At 34.0% G+C, this 19,653-nt stretch overlaps 1 protein-coding gene and 1 long non-coding RNA gene across 2 annotated transcripts in view; one reads left to right on the plus strand and one right to left on the minus strand.

Moving 5' to 3' along the window:
• LOC127857708 (uncharacterized) overlaps positions 1–19,653 on the plus strand; it is a 91,385-nt gene that overhangs the window by 3,083 nt on the left and 68,649 nt on the right. Inside the window, exons 2-4 of the mRNA XM_052394342.1 lie at positions 647–709; positions 10,522–10,574; positions 15,280–15,330. Coding sequence (XP_052250302.1) covers positions 647–709; positions 10,522–10,574; positions 15,280–15,330 — 167 coding nt within the window. The remainder of the gene's footprint in view (positions 1–646; positions 710–10,521; positions 10,575–15,279; positions 15,331–19,653) is intronic.
• On the minus strand, positions 5,924–7,797 carry LOC127857719 (uncharacterized). Its single transcript, XR_008038578.1, has 3 exons — positions 7,244–7,797; positions 6,732–6,922; positions 5,924–6,395 (listed from the first exon to the last, which is right to left on the minus strand). It is a non-coding gene; the product is annotated as an uncharacterized LOC127857719 (long non-coding RNA).

Below are 19,653 nucleotides of genomic sequence, written 5' to 3' on the forward strand. Positions count from 1 at the left end.
ATATGTTTTCCGTTATTGTAACCAGTGTCAGTGCTCATGAAAATCGTGAATGTAATTAATAAAAATCAACTGGTTTATAATCATTGATATATGCTTTGCCAAATCTATACACGTTCAGCCTCGTTCAGAAATTCGACGCGTCACGTGATATCTAAAAATAGCAACAGCGGTAGAATTGTGAAACTGGTCTATTATTGCAACTTAATAGAGTGGTAGCATACAGTTGAGTCCTGAATATAAAAAAATTCCCAAATTATGATTTCTAGCAGAGCCAAATATAATCGTTCTTGTTTATATTTTCTTACTAGTGTTTTATAAAGAAAACGACAATTTCATTAAGACAACCTCCTTACTTAGCTTTAAGATCACATGGGCCATGAAATTACTTCTTCAAGAATGCTCTGTATCCCAAAACCCTGTAAGCACAGGCTAATTACCGATGACTCTTTCTGCCTTAACGAGATTTATGCTAAGTAGAGACTTGCTTTAAAAAACAAAACAATAAAAGCTTTGTCATCCCTAAAACCATATGTTATCTGCACACGCTGATCTGGGATGAAACTTAACACAAATGCTTTAAGACCCATTTTCCCAGAGCGTGGCTCAATTTTGTAATAAACTCACTTATGTTGTTTTTGTGTTTTAGAACAAATTTGATGCCTGTGTCAGTGCCTTCCGACAATGTGGAATTGATGGGAACAAATTTGTGGTAAATATTTATGGGAAATAAAATTGTATTTCATGTGATCTCATTTGCTACAAGCAAAGTGTGAATGTATTTCTTTTTTGCGGAGATATTTCTTTTATACCTTATGATAAAATCATTACATTTCTGCAGTGATATAACAGCAGTGAAAATAAAAAAATTGTTATTTTAATTGGTGAAAATAACAAATTTTAGGAACTACTTTTTAGCTCACCTGATTGCTCAGGTGAGATTTTGTGACCGGTCTTTGTCCGTTGTCCGTCCATCCGTCCGTCAGTTAACATTTGTTCGTAAACACTCTAGAGAACATTTCTTTTCTGATCTTCATGAAACTTGGTCAGAAGCTTTGTCCCAATGATATCTCGGTCAAGTTAGAAACTGGGTCATGCCGGATCAAAAACTAGGTCACTAGGTCAAAAAAAAGAAAAACCTTGTAAACACTGTAGAAGTCACATTTTATGCCCAAATCTTCATGAAACTTTGTCAAAATGTTTGTCTTAATGATATGTTGGTTGAGTTCAAAAGTGGTTCTGGTCCGTTGAAAAACATGGCCGCCAGTGGGCGGGGCAGTTTTCCTTATTTGGCTATAGAGATACCTTGTAAACACTCTAGAGGCCACATTTTTTGTCCGATCTTCATGAAACTTGGTCAGAACATTTGCCCCAATGATATCTTGATCGAGTTCGAAACTGGGTCATGCTGGGTCAAAAACTAGGTCACTATAAGTCAATAATAAGAAAATCCTTGTAAACACTGTAGAAGTCACATTTCATGCCAAATCTTAATGTAACTGTGTCAAAATGTTTGTCTTAATAATATGTTGGTTGGGTTTAAAAGTGGTTATGGTCCGTTGAAAACCATGGCGGCCAGTGGGCGGAGCAGTTTTCCTTATTTGGCTATAGAGAAACCTTGTAAACACACTAGAAGTCACAATTTTTACCCAATCATCATGAAAGTTGGTCAAAAGATTGATTTTATTGATATCTCGGACGAGTTCGAAAATGGTCCAGATCGGTGAAAAAAACATGGCCGCTAGTGGGCGGGGCATTTTTCTCTATTTGTATATAGTGAAAACATGTGAACACTCTATTGAAGTCACATTTTTGGCCCAATTTTCATGACATTTGGTCAGAACATTTGTTTCCTTGAAACGAGAGTTGAGTTTAAAATGGTTCTGGTCAGTTGAATAACATGGCTGCCTGGGGGGAGGCAGTTTTCTTATATTTATATAGTAAAAAGAGCTTGTGAACACTCTAGAAGTCAGTTTTTTTGCCCAATCATCATAAAACTTGGTGAAAAGATTGGTTTTATATATATCTCAGATGAGTTCGAAAAGATGGCCCCGATCAGTCAAAAAACATGGCCCCCAGGGGGGGGTGGGGCAGTTTTCCTTATGTGACTAGAGAGAAACCTTGTGATTGAACACGATTGAAGTCACATTTTTTGCCTGATCATCGTGAAACTTAGTCAATACATTGATTTTATTGATTTCTCGGACAAGTTGGAAAATGGCTCAGATCGGTGAAACACACTTTTTAGCTCACTTGATTGCTCAGGTGAGGTTTTAGGATTGGTCTTTGTCCGCCGTCTGTCCGTCCGTCCACATTTGGTTTGTAAATACTCTAGCATTCACACTTCTCAAGCATTCTTTATGAAAGTTGCTGAAAGATCTCAGTCAAGTTTGATAATGAGCAAAATCACATAATTAATGCCATAATTATTGCCCTTAGATTGTTCAAATTTTCATTATATTATACAAAATCCTTGTAAACACTCTAGAGGTCACAATTTTGTTTCAGATTTTTTTAATCTTGGTCAAAATATTTATTTTCGTAAGCAAAATGTTTGATGTTTGGTAAAGTGGGTCAACTCAAAATATAGGTCACCGGGTCAAATCTTACAAAAACAAAACCACTCCATACGCCAGAGTTTTGGTTCAATAATGTTGAAACTTGACCAGGATGTTTGTCTGGACAAAATCTTGGTCAATTTTGACATTGGGTAAAGATTGAATGAATCGACTCCTCTCAGGTGAGCGAACTAGGGCCATCTTGGCCCTCTTGTTCTATTTTTAGATTATCATATCAAGATTTACTTCAAGATTTATATAAAATTATATTTTTATTATCATGCGTGAATTAAAAACAATATTCCATCGAATCCAACATATTTTCTTTTTATTTAATGCTTTTTCACCTTTTATTTACATTGTAAAAGAGTTTAACCAGAGAATTTCGCTGGTATTATTAATGACGTCATTAAATTTTGTATTGAAATGTATTGAGGCACGCTACGGGAGAAAGGGTAACTTTTTAGCAAAAGGGAAACAGCAGTTAATTATTTTCTTGAAAAAGGGGCATAAAATAAACAGAAAATGTGTTAATGTCAGTGTATTTAAAGATCGTTTGTTATTTCACTCGTGATCATAGAAAAATAATATTTTCACTCATTGCTGTGCCACTAGTGAAAATATATTTTCTATGATCAGTTGTGAAATAACAAACGATCTTACACTGACATGAACAAATATCCTGTATTTATGGTTTTCAGGGCCCTTTTTTGGCTGATTCTATAGCTGTTATTGGGTTAAAGTCCCAATCACAAATAAATTTATTTTTTACCCAAATCGAGTCAAACGAATTAATCCTTATTGATCGTTTGACTATTTGATGTTTAGATGATATGTCTTGAAATGAAGAAAACAGGTTTTAAGTTGTGATATCCATTTAAATATCATGTTTGTGTTTGGAATTTCCTGGTTTATGTAAGTTTTATTACCAATAATTCAAATGTAATTTGTTTTCCTTATTGTGAGTAAATTGATGCTAAAATTCTATATTTCACTGAGGATCTAAGGTCATATTCTCAAAATGACAGGAAAAAGCCCTGATTTTGCTGTCACACCATTAACTGTCAATGTGATGTTACTCTGTTGGAAATCATTACAGGATTTAATTATCTTTTAACTTGAACAATTAATGATCATATGACAAGGTTACCAAGAATTGACTAATCTTATAAACAGATTCTGGTCACAAATATTAATATTATGACTGATTACGAATGAAAGTATTTGCTAAAAATTTACATGCACTGCAGGAAAAATGCAGGTGTTCACTTTTAACCTTGACAAACCAATATTGGTAAATCAATTTGAAGTTACCGTAATTACTAAGTTTTCGGACTCTTAAAAAAAATTATTTTGTGTCGGGAAAATTTAGATGCATTTCTTTTTAAAATATGTGTGTCTGAAAATTTAGACACAAACTACAAATATTGCATTGATGATTCAATGAGGGTTTGTAATATTTAAAATGTCAATTGTATTAATGACTAATATCACGTGCTTCTTAAATACCATGCCGTATAGTGTAACTTACTTTTACATATATGTGCACTTTAGTAAAAATAATCACTCCCGCGCTTTTTTCCACAAAGTAAGTCCCATGCTCTTTTTTAACCAACAGGTTCAAAGATGAGCTTTTGATTTACCGATACTCTAGTATGAACATGTAATTAATGCACTTAAATAAAAATCTGCAAACTATGAATAGTTTGTTTGTTCGTCAGTCGTAGTCTAACACCTTCAATTCTTTGTATAGTAATAGGTGTGCATTACGTTCTGAAGTGTTTATTATTTGTCACAGTTATCTCTCTGCATGGGGTTAAATTGTTTTGAATTACCTATAATATTGGTTATTTACTCAATTACGCAATTTATATGGTCCATTGCCCTAAGGCATTCGTCTCAGGGCTTAACACTAAGGCACGTCCGAACGACATTCACTGCCTGTATCTAGGTCCGGGCTAGCCAATGTCCCAGTAACATGCCCAAAGGGTCGTGTGTATTTTGGGCGGGATTATGTGTTCTATATCAATAAACTGCGTTTTAAATAAGCTTTTGAAAGATGCAGAAATCTTAATACAGTATGATCAGATGACAATTAAATCCCAGATTGAAGTCGGAGACTACAAACAGATCGTAACTCGAAATAGATTTGGAACCCCCTGATTGCAATCAAAAAGAGGCAGACAATTCAGAAAATCCGCGGCGGTTTTCCTGGTTAAACACGTTAGTACCTATTTTTAAACGGAATTCCGCTAGATACGGTTTTAATGGTTTCCTCGAAGTGACGTATTTCTCGATAAAAGTACATTTTAAACTAAAAGCCGGGATTGCCCAGGATTGTCCGGGATCGATGAAGGTATAAAACTCGACATTAACACAAAGCAAATATAAAATTATTATTTATTTATCAATTTGAAATAATTTTAATTTGTTTGATCGATAAGAAGTGTTTTGACAATCTTTTTTACGCAATTCAATTAGCAAAACTAATATTATCCCTTGTCAAAAAAGTGAGCAAAATCCGGTTATAACCCAGTTTTAAACTGGGTTTAACCCTGCGGTATTGGCACCGAGCTAAAAGCGAGACTTTTAAACACACTTTTTGCTTACCGACTTGGTTTTATCTGAGTTGAATCTTGGTTTAACTCGCTTAAAGCCAACATAGTGGTTTTTTAACCGTCTTAAGTGGGTTTAAAGTGAGTTTTTTTCAGGCATCTGTGTTTAACTCTGCTGTATTTGCACTGTGCTAAAAGCGGGTTTTTCAGACACGCTTTTAGCTTACCGACTGGGTTTTTTAGCTTACCGACTTGGTTTTTTCTGAGTTAAATCTTGGTTTAACTCGCTTTAAACCAACATAGTGGGTTTTTTAACCATCTTAAGTGGGTTTAAAGTGAGTATGATTTTCTACAAGTTGGTTTTTTGAGGTTTTTTAAACATGCTTAGACCAACTTCTGTCTGTGGAGTTGGTTTTAAGTGGGTAAAAAGTGTGTTTTTTATGTGAGCTATAAGCAGGCTAAACACGGTTTTTAAGTGAGCGAAAAGTGAGCTGAAAGCACGCCTTTGTTAGTTTTTTTCACAGTGAAAACAAGCTTTTAACTCGCTTTAAACCTAGTTATTAACAGTATTTTATCTGTGAAAAAAAACAAAAGAAATTTGTGGGTTTGGGTAAGTTGATTTTTGTGGGTTTTAACAGTGTTTTAGTGAGTTTTTTTAAGAAAGTAGGTTTTTTGTGAGCCTTTTGTGGGATTTTGCAGTGTGAAAAAAAATAATTTTGGACTGATATGTTCTAGAAAAAATGGTTTTTGTGAAGCAATTACAACAGTTCATTATAAGCCCCATGTGGTTAAAAGGGAAAAAAACACAATGTGTACGAAAATTATGTTTATATGACAAAAATAGTACACCGCAAATTTATACAAACAGATTATTTTTACAATACATTATAAAATAATAGACATTTATGGAAGATTTTAAAGCAAAAGGTTGACCGCAATGGACCACTGCGGGTGGAGTATTTAGACCGCAGCTGCTGCAGAGACCTGGATCTCAGCTGTTGGAGGTACCTGCACCGCAGTGGAATGAGGAACCTGGATTTCAGCTTATGGAGGAACCTTGACGGCATACGGTGTTGGGACCTGCACAGCAGCTACTGGAGAGACCTTGACTGCTAGGGGACCTGTAAAGCAGCCAGTGCAGGGAATTAGACCTGATCTTGGCGGGTGGAGGGACCTGGAAAGCAGCTGGTAGAGACCTGGAAAGCGGGCGCTGGAGCGACACGTAGTTGTACCATTGATGCTGCTTGTGTCCTTCTCCTCTTGAGCATCTCTTATGCCAGTTGATCTGCAAAGGATTAATACCATATCACTTTCAAAAGGGCAAGGCATTCTTCAAACATGTTGATTGGTTATGTTTTCGTTCCACTTATCTATGAAATATTGCTGTTATGGTAATCTTGTTGCTTTAATAAAAATAAATTTAAGTTATTTGCTTGTTGTTTTTGTTTGTTTATTTTTGAAATTTTAATCCCGTGATCACATGTGACTTAGCACTTTTCATCAATTATTAAAAGAAATTGCGTTTGGTAGAAAATGCAGTTTGAAAATGTACCAAGATGCGTGGTCTCATTTGGCTGTGTGGTCTGGTGGCATTGTAAATGCAATAACCTGTATAGTTTACCTCTCAACAAATCGAGCTTTCTTGGTCAAGGACAGGGCGAGGTTTTCCCACTCTTGTTCCCCTCAAGTTTGCCAGCTTGTGCAGGGTAAAAACCAGGTTTAAAAGTCCATACGTCAGGCAGGCGATGATGCACATTCTTTCCAAAGGATCTTCCCATCGATGTCAATTTTGCCTTGTGGCAAGAGTTTAACCTTCAAAATTAAAATATATACGTTCTAATTAAGTATGAGGGAAAGAAATCCGTTCAGTAATAACCAGAAATAGATATAAATAAAATTTTAGATGACAATAACCATGAAACACAACCATAATTATTCACTGTACACAACATTTACACTATTTCATGTGTAAGTTTATCTATTTTTGCTTCAAAATGTGTTGTTTATCCTTTAAATTGCAATACAATAACTTATCCATTTACATTTCCCAGTGACAATACATAAATATGATAATGATCATAATTAATTCAATAAACTAATTAAAAAAAGGGGTAAAGAAATGACAATACAAACCTGTTAAAACTGTTCTTCAGTATTCCAAAAACAACAACAGGCAGTTCAACCTCCTTTCCAACCAACTTATTATTGATTTCCACATTGCAGTAAAAAACACATTGTTTTCATCACACAATACTTCATGCTGACAGAATTTCAAGACATTTTACACTACCATTATAAGTCTTTCACTTCTTTATATTAATGTTGCTGAATTAAATTTAGCTCAATATTCAATTGCTGACACCAGCTTATTTTTCAAAAGTTGTTGTTTTCAAAAAGATAACTTCCTCAGTGCAATAGCCAATCAAAAGCCTTATATCTTATTCCACACAGCCTTATCTCTAGGCAAACCCCATCAGTAGCCTTATCTACCCCTAGATAATCAGTACCCTGTTTAGCTCTGAATGCCTGACAGATTGTTATCTGTTTATTGTTAGTGGTGTGAAATAAGGGTGTTTTTAGGTATTGTCTTGTTATTTTGTTGACAGTTTATGTAACACAGGTCATGTTTGGCATTTTATTATTTTATTGCAAATTAAGAAAATGGATATGATGGTAGCATATGCAAATATCAAAATCTTGCATAACTTATGTACAAAAATAAATAGATTATTTCCAAAATAATGTTTCCAATACCATAATTATTTAAATATGCAGATTTAACAAGTAAATACTGTTTTAAACAAATATAAACAATCATATGAGATTGTTTAAAAAAAAGAAAAAATTAAGACATAAAACAATCATAAGATATTGTTTATAATAAAAACAAACATAAAGAAAAAAATCAAAGTGAAACACAAACTCTTTCATTTTCATGTTTAAAACTAAGCTTGACCATTGTTATAGTTTTTGTCAGTGATACTTGTTGTCCATCTGTGAACCTGTGATGTTCTGAAAGAGCCATTTTCATCCAATATTCCCTAAAAATTATGGGGAGCACACAAATGTACAATAGGGACAATGGCAAACAAGCTGTAAAACAAGCCCCTTTACAATTGACTTGTTTTATTTATGGCTATAAACATTAAACAAAGACCCAGTTGAAGAATTATTGTTTCATTGATGAGTTATATTAATAAACAAAAGACCAACTTGTTGAAAAGTGTGTTAAAGTGAGTCTTTAAGCCTCGTTGCAGCTCTCAACTTATTTACAAAAAGACCAAGTTAAACTCGCTTAAACCCACTTCTGTTTAAAAAAAGACCAACTTCTGTTGTAAAAGACTCGCTTATAAAACAAAAAGACACACTTAAACACACATAAACCAACTCATAAATAAAAAGACTCACTTTTGACACACAAAAAAACGACTTCTTACAGAAAAAAACTCGCTTAAACACACATCTTCTTAAAATAACCAACTTTAAACTCAGTTAAGCACAGTTTAGCGCACATAAAACTCACTTTTATTAGCAAAAACCAACTTCCGCTAAGAAAAACTCAGAAAAAACAGTTTTATGTTGGTTTAAGTGTGTTTTGGTATGAAAGTGGGTTATTTTTTGACAAGGGATAATGGTCGATCCCGGCTTTTAGTAGAGAGTTAACCTTGTTCAATTGTTACGACTACCGTAACACGTTATTTGTTATTTTGCGACACCTAATTTTCACTTACCGTTTGTTGTCAGACGGCAACCGCGGCAATCTATGTGAAAAGGTTTTAACGTTCATGTCGTTGTTAAAGTTTGGCTTTACGGGTGGGGATGGGGGGTCCTCGGATAAAAAAAGAAAAGGGAAAGAGGAAAGTAAGAGAAAGTATGAGGGGAAAAAAAACAAGGAAATTTCTCCCGAAATGGCGTGAAGATTACAAATAGATGTCTTAAGTAGATGCATATTGAATTCATTAGCATTAGTAAGGCAAGCTAATAAGAATGATTGAATCATAATTGCGCATCTCCACGCACAAGAAAATACAAGTTAAATGATAATTATAAAGGTTTTGATAATACTTTGGTCGGGGCACATGAAATATTGGTCAGGGCTAGTAGGTTCTGCATTTACTAGCCCGAATGGGCTAGTTGAAAAAAAAGTTAGTGTTAAGCCCTGCGTCTGCTAGATTTTATGACCTTAATTCGGTCATAAGATATTATGCATGATGGAAGTGACACCAGATAAGTGAAAACAGGGAAGACATCTGGTAAAAAGTACTGTATAATGTACTGTCTGAAAATAATGTCATAAATTATTGACAAAAACCTATATGTCCAAAATGTTGTGTCACAAAAAATAATTATTTTGGCCATAAAAGGTGGTCTCCAAAAATGTGTTATGTCTGAAAACTTGAGTAATTACGGTAATTATTGCTGTAATTTTATGGAAACCAACTGTAGAAACACACAAATGGTTGTTATTTCACTGAAGCAAATTATAGGAACTTTTATAATAATTGTTGTTATTTCAGAATTGAAGCAAGCTATATGAACACAATTATTGTTCTTATTTCACTGACCAAAACTTAAAAAAGTAACCTAAATACTTTGTTATACCAAACTATATTAACACAATTATTGTTTTTATACCAAACTATATGAACACACTTATTGTCATTATAAACTGAACAAAACTATAAAGTAAAACAGTTATTGTTGTTATTTCATCATAACTGTAGGAGCATAATTATCGTTGTTATGCCAAACTATATGACCACAGTTAGTATTGTTATACCAAACTATATGAACACAATTAATTTTGTTATACATAACAATATGAATGCAATTATTGTTGTTATACAAAACTATATGACAGTGTTTTTTTTCACAAATAGGGGAATGGTGGCGGGGCCCGTCCAAAGGGGAAAAATGCGTCGTTTTTTAGGAAAAGGGGAAAATAAAAATTTACTCTTTTCTATGTAATGATATTTATTATATGAATACACATGTATGCATGAATGTAATATTCACTGCTGAATGTCTTTGTCTTTTTTCTTAAATATATATCAATTATTTTTTCAACGAATATCGGCCCCGAAATTGCCATTAAAAAAACACTGTTATGAACACAATTATTGTTGTTATACCAAACTATATGAACACAATTATGGTTGTTACATGTATACCAAACTATATGAACACAATTATTGTTGATATACCAAACTATATGAACACAATTATTGTTGTTATACCAAACTATATGAACACAATGTTATTTCACTGAACAAAACTATAAAGTAGCACAATTATTGTTGTAATTTTAGCATATGTATAGGAGCATAATTATTGTTGTTGTACCAAACTATATGAACAAAATTATTGTTGTTATACCAAACTATATGAAAGAATTATTGTTGTAATTTCAGCACTCTGAAGAGCCTGATCTGATAAATATTGGAATAAAAAGACCCATAGTACGGTAAGAAGCAAATCAGAGTCACTTAATACATGTATATGATGGTTTTTACTTCCTCCTTGAAGCATGAACATGAAACCCACTAGTGCCAATACATATTTGTGGCTGTTCAAAATAGGTTTTGTTAAGATTATATTACCATTGATATTGTGTAACCGGTAGGGGGAATGTTTCATGGTATTTTAGATGGGACGGATGAGGACAAAAGGGGAATTATATTTTTGTTGATAAGCATCATAACACGCTTATATTCTACTTTATTTTTAACATTAATCAAATTCTTTGTGGCAAATGTAAAATTAAATTAAATACGAATCTTAAAAGTGGTAAAGGGTTTAATACATATGTAAGTGGTAAAGGGTTAACCTGACACTTAGTTTAAGAAAATAGCTGGAAACAAGAAAATCTCCTAAAACTTAGAAAATTTCCTTTCAAAATACAGAATCAAATCAGAAATTCAAAATCCTTCAAAATGTAGTTGATTTTTTCCTCTTAAAAGCCGACATTGAGAGGGCATAATTTTATATCTTTTTAGAAGGGAAATGGGGCCATATTTTTGCCCCAAATTAGCACCCCTCTCATAAATCACTAGCTACGGCTACCCACAGTTTTATCATAGATAATTACTCAGAGTAAAGTCATTGGCTTTAAGCTATTGTTAACAAGAAATATCTTTCAAAAAAGATAACCTGATCCAGTATAGAAAATATAACATATTGCATAGTTAAATTATCTGTTGCCTTGAATTTTTTTTTAAAACAGCAAAATATGTCAAATTGATTATTTAAGACTTTCCTTATTTTCCCCAAAATCCGGCGTTTCGCATGATTTTTTTCCCCAAAATCCGGCATTTCGCGTGATATTTTTTCCCCTAAAAAAGGCCAGGCCCTTTCCCCAAAATCAGATAAAAAACCCTGTTATTACATATTGCTGGTCATAAACCTATAGATACAAAACAGAAAACCAAAAGAAGAATGGAAGTGAAATTAAAACATATGAGTCAACCGGCCACACGCAAAGTATCCGTACATATTTTAAATATTAATGCGCGCGTTCTTCAAACAAACCTGTTTTAGTGGTTTGTCGGGCATTGCTATTTGATTTCGATTATTTACAGTATCAAGAATCATCGCGCTCATGCTTAATACATTAGTCAATATGGTGGAATAATTCTTGTTAAATTAATCAAAAATAATATTTATCATGGTATTGTTGACATACCATAATAATATTGCTGAATATTTTCATATAACATATTTCTGGTCTAAAGAAAATTCCAGTTCACATAGTTCACGCAATATTATATAACGATTATTGTACTGGCCGCGAACTGACCCTGATACCTTGCGGGTTGGAATGCAATGCATTAAAGGGAGGCCACGCTTCCTTTGCTGGAACGACAGCTTGTTTAAACCTAAATACTTTTACATGTTAAATGTTAAATTTCGAAAACAATTTAAAATGGTTTGGCACAAACTGTATTGATGTCGAGAGTTGAGTGTAAAACTGTATTCTATCAAGCCTTTTCATTAGAGATAAAATTGTCTCATGCTGAACATGCAGTAAAAACAGTGTTACAAAGACGCGGTCATGTTTCCAATGTTCTGGTGGTATGTTCAAACCAGCCAATTGAATAAATGAAGTGTATTCATTTGTATCTAGCTGCGAGAAATTTTATTTGAATTTTATTGGACACTTACAAAGGTCATGTAAGGTGAAAAGCTGGCTTATACAGCTACACCGAAAAAACAACCTGGTTAACTTTTCAACAAGCCTATGGTAATTTACCTCTCTGGTGTAATGTAACCCCCATATACATAATAAAGGTAGTTACCCCATAGGGATGAACTTGAGAGGGTATAATGAAAACACAGGGACATCTGTGCATTTGTACCACAGGTTTTGGGTGCATGGCCAATTCTCTGAAACACTATCAATATATCATAAGACAACATTTTTCATCACTTTGAGAAAATATTAATTTCTGATATAATACATTATGTTCATATATTTTATATCAGATTTTTTGGTCAAAGTGATGAAAAATGTTGTTTTATGACATATTAATAAATGTTCAGTGAATAGTCCACGCGCCCAACACCTGTGATTTGTTGTAGATGCAAATTTGTCTCCTACACTCTTACGTTATTCAACTGACAAAATTCAAAATTGTTTGAATTGTCTTATGATGTGAAGTAGTACATTTAGGACTTTTATTATCCTATGTTAAAATAAAACAATTAATGCCCCTTTTTAGCTTGACTTTTCGAAGAAAAATGAGAGCTATACTTCTCCCCCGGCATCAGCGTTGGTTAATTTTTTTTATAAAGTCAAATATTTTTAACACTATCAAAGATAATTAACTCAAACTTGGAATACTTCTTTATGGCAACAAGACAATTGTGTAGATCAAGGTGCATAACTCTGTCAGCATTATTTTTAAAGTTATGCCCCTTTTTAACTTAGAATTTCGTGTTAAAATTTGTAATAACTTCAATAATTTGAATACTATCAAAGATAATCACTTCATACTTGGACTACTTCCTTATGGGGTTAAGACACTTGTTAAAGTCTAGCTGGATAACTCTGTCAACAATATTTTTAAAGTTATGCCCCTTTTTAACTTAGAATATGTTGTTAAATTTCTAAAACTTTAACACTATCAAAGATATTTGACTCAAACTTGGAATGCTTCTTTATGGCAACAAAACAATTGTGAAGGTCAAGGTGCAAAACTCTTTTGAAAAAAATGTAACTCTCACTGGCCCATTTTATACTTAATAAAGTTTTGAGTTTAGGTCCACTTTATTCCTAAATTATCATATCTCTTGCTTTCATACTTGCAACTCTTACTAACTATCATAAGGGGACTGTGCAGGCAAAGTTATGTAACTCAGACTGGCATTTCGACAGAATTATGGCCCCTTTAATATTTAGAAAATTGAAAATTGATTAGGTTTTGTGTTTTAGTCCACTTTACTCCTAAAGTATTATAGCTATTAGTTTCAAAATTGGAACACTTGCTAACTCTCATAAGGGGATCGACTGTACAGGAAAAGTTGCATATTCTGGTTGGCATTTTGGCGGAATTATGACCCTTTTTGACTTAGTCACTTTTAATATTTTGTTAAATATTGTGTTTAGATCTTCTTTTATACTTCTTAAGTATCAAGGATATTGCTTTAAAACTTCAAATACTTTCTTATTATCATGAGGGTACTGTACCTGGCAAGTTAAATTAGACCTTGGCCATTGAATAACCTTGACTCTCAAGGTCAAATTATTAAATTTTGCTAGAATTGCCATAACTTCTTTATTTATGATCAGATTTGATTCATTCTTTGACAAAACAACACTAACATGACATACCACAGTGGTCTCCACCCAAACCATCCTCCACGCCCCACCCCAGAAACACCCCCGCCCAATTTGTTTCCCTTTTTTTGTTATTTTTGGAAGATCATCTAATAAATGACCAAAACCCACATTATACCCCCCTATATTTTTTGGAAGGACCATCCAACCATACCACCCAAGCTATTGCTATCAAACTTGAAATAAAATCTTATTAGTTTGTTTTATGTCTTTACAGATGTTCAATAGATTATGGAAAATATACCTGAACCTGATCAGAATCATCTATAAAGTACGATTTCTTTAAAACATAAGCAATCAATATGTTTCAATTATGGTCCTCTTCCACTTAGAATATGACTATATTATCTTAACCTTATTGAATATGAACAATTTCTCCATGATGGCTTAAGTTATACTGTCAAGCACTCAAAAAGTCGAGCGCCCTGTCTTCTGACAGCTCTTGTTTAACTTAGAATTTCTATAAAATTGTTATTGTTACTTTATTGTTAGAAATATACGTCTCTTGAACTTCAACTGCAACCTATGAGTCATATTTGGTTTGTAACTAGTTTCATCAAATCATGAACCTGGAGTCAAAACTGGCCAAACCTAGGGGGGAAAATAGATAAGTTGAGCCTCGCTATGTGAAAAGGCAGTTTAATGCATGTGCATTAAGTGTCGTACCAGATTGGAATGTGCAGTCAGCTCAGGCAATGAATAAAGTCTCTTCTTAACAAAAACCCAGTCTAGGCAGACTGCACATGCTAATCTTCAGGACGACACTTTACACATTCGTTAAGCCCAGTCTAGGCAGACTGCACATGCTAATCTTCAGGACAACGCTTTACACATTCGTTAAGCCCAGTCTAGGCAGACTGCACATGCTAATCTTCAGGACGACACTTTACACATTCGTTAAGCCCAGTCTAGGCAGACTGCACATGCTAATCTTCAGGACGACACTTTACACATTCGTTAAGCCCAGTCTAGGCAGACTTCACATGCTAATCTTCAGGACGACACTTTACACATTCGTTAAGCCCAGTTTTACCAGAATGAGGCTCGATAAACTGGCACTGGTTCTAGCTTTACTATGCATGTTTGATGTAGCCATTTAACTCTTTCAGTTCTGGAACCGAATTTTGAAGGCCTTTGCAAACAGTTTGGATCCAGATGAGATGCCACAGAACGTGGCGTCTCATCAGGATCCAAACTGTTTGCTATTCTGATAGAATTCTTTGGAAAAAATTGAAGAAAATGCCAATTTTAGACATTCAGCAGACAACATTTTAGCAGATGACAAATTACCCAGCATGCAAAGGGTTAAAACACTTAACTGACTTGATTTCAGGGAAATAATGGAGCAGTTGAACACGGTTGGTCGTCCGAGGAATAATATGCGGTAAGTTGTAGCTGCTGAGGAACTAATGGACAAGAACTATCTGGTGTGATTAATCTTTCAGACTTGTTTTTGTTTACTGAAAAATCATTTATGTGCGTCAACATGACATTTTATGGTTTTTATGCCCCGGAAGGAGGGCATATAGTGATCGCACTGTCCGTCTGTCAGTCCGTCCATCCGTCTGTCCGTCACACTTTGTGTTTAGGTTTCGAAAAATGCTCATACATGTAACTTCTATGTCGCTTCAGATGTAACATTCATATTTGGTATGCATGTGTATATGGACAAGGCCTTTCTATACGCACACAAATTTTGACCCCTGTGACCTTGACCTTGAACTAAGGGTCCGCGTTTAGGTTTCAAAAATGTGTCGAGGTTTTGAAAAATGCTCATAACTTCTATCAAAGCATTTATTGGGGGCATATGTCATCCTATGGAGACAGCTGTTGTTAAAATGTAATTTTGTTTATTTCCCATTTTGAATTTTTGTTTGAGGAATTTGCATCTGTCATTTTTTTATTTGTTTGTTTTAAATTTATGGATCGATCAACCCAGGAAATCAAGGAAATTTTTTCCCTTTAAGGAACGTCTCTTCTTAACAAAAATCCAGTTAAGGCAGAAAGTGTCTTCCATTATGAGCCTGTGCAGATTGTACAGGCTTATCTAGGACAACACTTTAAGCAAATGCATTAAGTCCTGTTTTTCCAGAGTACAGCTCAGATCCAATAAATAGGTTTAAAATCCAAATAACAAAAATAAATTAAATATATGAACAGAAAATAATACATCCGTAAAGTAATTAAAAGTTTCACTTAGTCATTTTAACAAGGTGATTTTATATCTGATAGGAACTTGTGACTTTTCACAAAGTGAATTTTGTTTAAGTGTAAGTGGATATGGAGAGAGTATATATATGCTGGAGGACTAATGTAGATCATAAGTGCACAATTATGATGTAGTGTATGGTTACACATCTGGTAATGGTTTACATCTGTAAAATAAATGAAAGATTTTAACGCAATATACATGTATAAGTGTACATAATGAGTAACTGCATATTTAAAGAAAGGTTTATCTATTTAAGATGATAGATTGTAATGTAATACATAGTATACAAAATAAGGAAGTGTACGTTTAAAGAAATGTTTTCATTTTTAACGAGGCTGTTTTCGGAGAAAATTGTCATAGCCAGCTCGTCCGCCGTCCCCCGTAGGCGTCGTGCTAAAACCTTAATATTGGCTCTAAAATCAAAGTGCTTCCACCTACAACTTCATATGTAGATGCACCTTGATGAGTTCTACACGCCACACCCATTTTTGGGTCACTAGGTCAAAGGTCTAAAATCAAACTTTAACTTAGGCTCTAAAATCAAAGTGCTTCCACCTACAACTTTGAAACTTCATATGTAGTTTCACCTTGATGAGTTTTACATGCCACACCCATTTTTGGGTCACAAGGTCAAAGGTCAAGGTCACTGTGACCTCTAATATTAAACTTTAACAAAAACCTTAACATTGCCTCTAAAACCAAAGTGCTTCCACCTACAACTTTGACCTTCATTGAAACTTCATATGTAGATGCACCTTGATGAGTTCTACATGCCACACCCATTTTGGGTCACTAGGTCAAAGGTAAAGGTCACTGTGACCTCTAAAAAAAAAAAAAAAAAAAGAAATTCTGACAAGCTTTCGCAGCCGAGCGTGGCACCCGTTATGCTATGCTCTTGTTTAGATTAGCCATAGATTCTAATGTAATACCGGTACATTCTGTACATAACGATAGATGCATGTTTAACCCTTTACCACTTAGATACGTATTGTCAAGCATTTGTAGTCCCTTCAATTTTTTTTTTAATTTGAGACCTTTCTAACTCGATTCCAGATTTTAAGGCTTCATTTCCAAACCTTTAATACTGATTAGCAGCAAACAGCATAAAACCTGAACAGGCTGAGAGTATATTATACATTTTCTAATTGCTTCTGAGTGGGGAATGGTTAAAGACATGTTAACATGTTTATGTGTTACAGTATAAGATTAACGAAAGATTGTAATGTAATATGATGACATACATTTGAAGAGAAATCACATCCCTTGAACAATGGACTGCTAACTTTCCAGAAGAGGTTACCGCATTTTCCCTTGTATATCGCGCAACCATGTATAGCGTGCAGGCTGTTTTATTAATGCAAAAATGGAGAAAAAATATTTAAAAACAATAAAACCTCCAAATCGGACCAAAAATGGCCGCCATTTTACTATTGCGCAATCCAGTAATCTGGGGCAATGGAAAGCGTAATAAAGCATTCAAAATAGGCAGCGTCCTTATGATACAGAGCATGGGTTGCAGAGCATTATAATTTTCTGACAATTTTGTCATTTTCTAGCAACAGATTAACAGTCCATATGCATTTCGTGTAAATCTTGAGAAAATAAGAATTCATGTACATCATGTCATTCTTCCTCGGGGAAAGCATGGGCTTTAAATTTGAATGCTTAATAAAAACTTCGTGGCGCATGGGAGACAGGGCTACGGTTGTTGAGATATGTCAGTATTGACCAAACTGGAAAACACTTAAGAAGTCCCTGTTCACACCTACGGTTACCTGCAAAAAATACCAAATACCTTTACCAGTCCAATGTAAGCTGCCTCATCGGACCAAAATGGCAGTAGAAATGACAAACACAGACGAATAAATGTTCGCATACTTTATTCAAATATTTTATTTTTTGTAAATAACTAATGCTACCCCTTTCATATCTGCCGTTACTGACTTTTTGTTGTTTAGACAACGGCCCCTTCAGTTTGTAAGATTATAGGGTGTAGTTTTCTGTAATAAAAAAATGGCGGCTATTATGAAATTTACGATTACGTAAATAATTTTTTTTGCATTTTAGCAGCCGGGATAGCGTTGTATCAATGTATAACGCGCACAAACTTTTTTATTTGAAATTTGGAGGTAAAAAGCTGTGCGCTATACAAGGGAAAATACGGTTACTCCTTTTAACTATCAAATGCTAATTTCTGTGAAGTAACAACCCTTATTGGACCCAAATTTGAATAAAAAAACATTGCAATAATTATAATGATGCTGGAACCAGCATATATGGATAAAATATCACGTGATGATAGCTTAGCAATGTGGTAAATAATTTTACTGTTGTTGTCCCCTACCAGTGAAACCGGAGGGGACTTATGGTTTGCGCTCTGTGTGTCCGTCAGTCAGTCTGTCAAACTTTTCTGGATCCTGCGATAACTTCATAAGTTCTTCATATTTTTTCATGAAACTTGAAACATGGATAGATGGCAATATGGAGATTATGCACGTCATTTCATTTGGTTCCTACGTCAAGAATTCTGGTTACAATGGCAACAAATGTATTTTTTTTTTTTTTTTTTTTACTGACAATGCTATGGCAACAAATATATTTATTTAAAAAAATCTTACTGACAATGGTGGAGTTTCACTGGTAGGGGACAATATTGCTTGGCAATCTCTTTATTTTTACTTTTTTGGAATTAATGTAGGTAGTTTATTTTTTAGTATGAACCTAAATGTATGCACAGTTTTTTAAATATAAAAGAAAATGATACTAATTTTCATAATATAAGACTTAAAAAATTATCAAACCAAATCTGGTAGGATTTTCTTGTGATGACAGAGGTTGTATGTGAGAGCAAGGAATGACAACTCTGTGTGGAGATTGATAACTTCTCAGAAGTAGTTACATCCCTTAAACAATGTAATGATATATTCCCAGAAGGGGTTACCTCCCTTTACCTTTAACACTGTTATAATTTCTAAAAAATGGTTAAGGAAGTATTGGTGGCATTGTTTATCTTCTGATCTTCACAGAAAAATACCTATTAATATCCTTTGTTCAACATTTTTTTGTTCATGGTTTCTTTTTTCACTTTTATAGGCACGAGTTTTACTTGCTGGTTTACATTGTTCGTTTAAGGCACTTGCCCTCTTTAGGGACTATTGAATGTTTGAATCACACATTTTTAATATCAGAAAAAATCCAAACAACTTTAGTACTTACTGCTTGTTGGTGGTTTGATGAGTAATTTTCAAATTGTCTGGGCATCTTTTGTTTTCAGATTTGGCTCTCAAGAAAATCCCAGCTAAAAATGGTTTTGTTTTGTGTTCCACTCATAAGTCCATCTACCTCTATTTCCTTTTGATTTCAAGTGTCACGCTTAAAGGGATCTTTTCACGTTTTGGTCAATTGACAAAATTGAAAAAGTTGTTTCAGATTCGCAAATTTTCGTTTTATTGCTGCTATTTGTGAGGAAAAAGTAATACTGAACATTTACCATGG

This window comes from Dreissena polymorpha, chromosome 14 (assembly GCF_020536995.1).
Source record: "Dreissena polymorpha isolate Duluth1 chromosome 14, UMN_Dpol_1.0, whole genome shotgun sequence".
Taxonomy (NCBI): Eukaryota; Metazoa; Mollusca; class Bivalvia; order Myida; family Dreissenidae; genus Dreissena; species Dreissena polymorpha.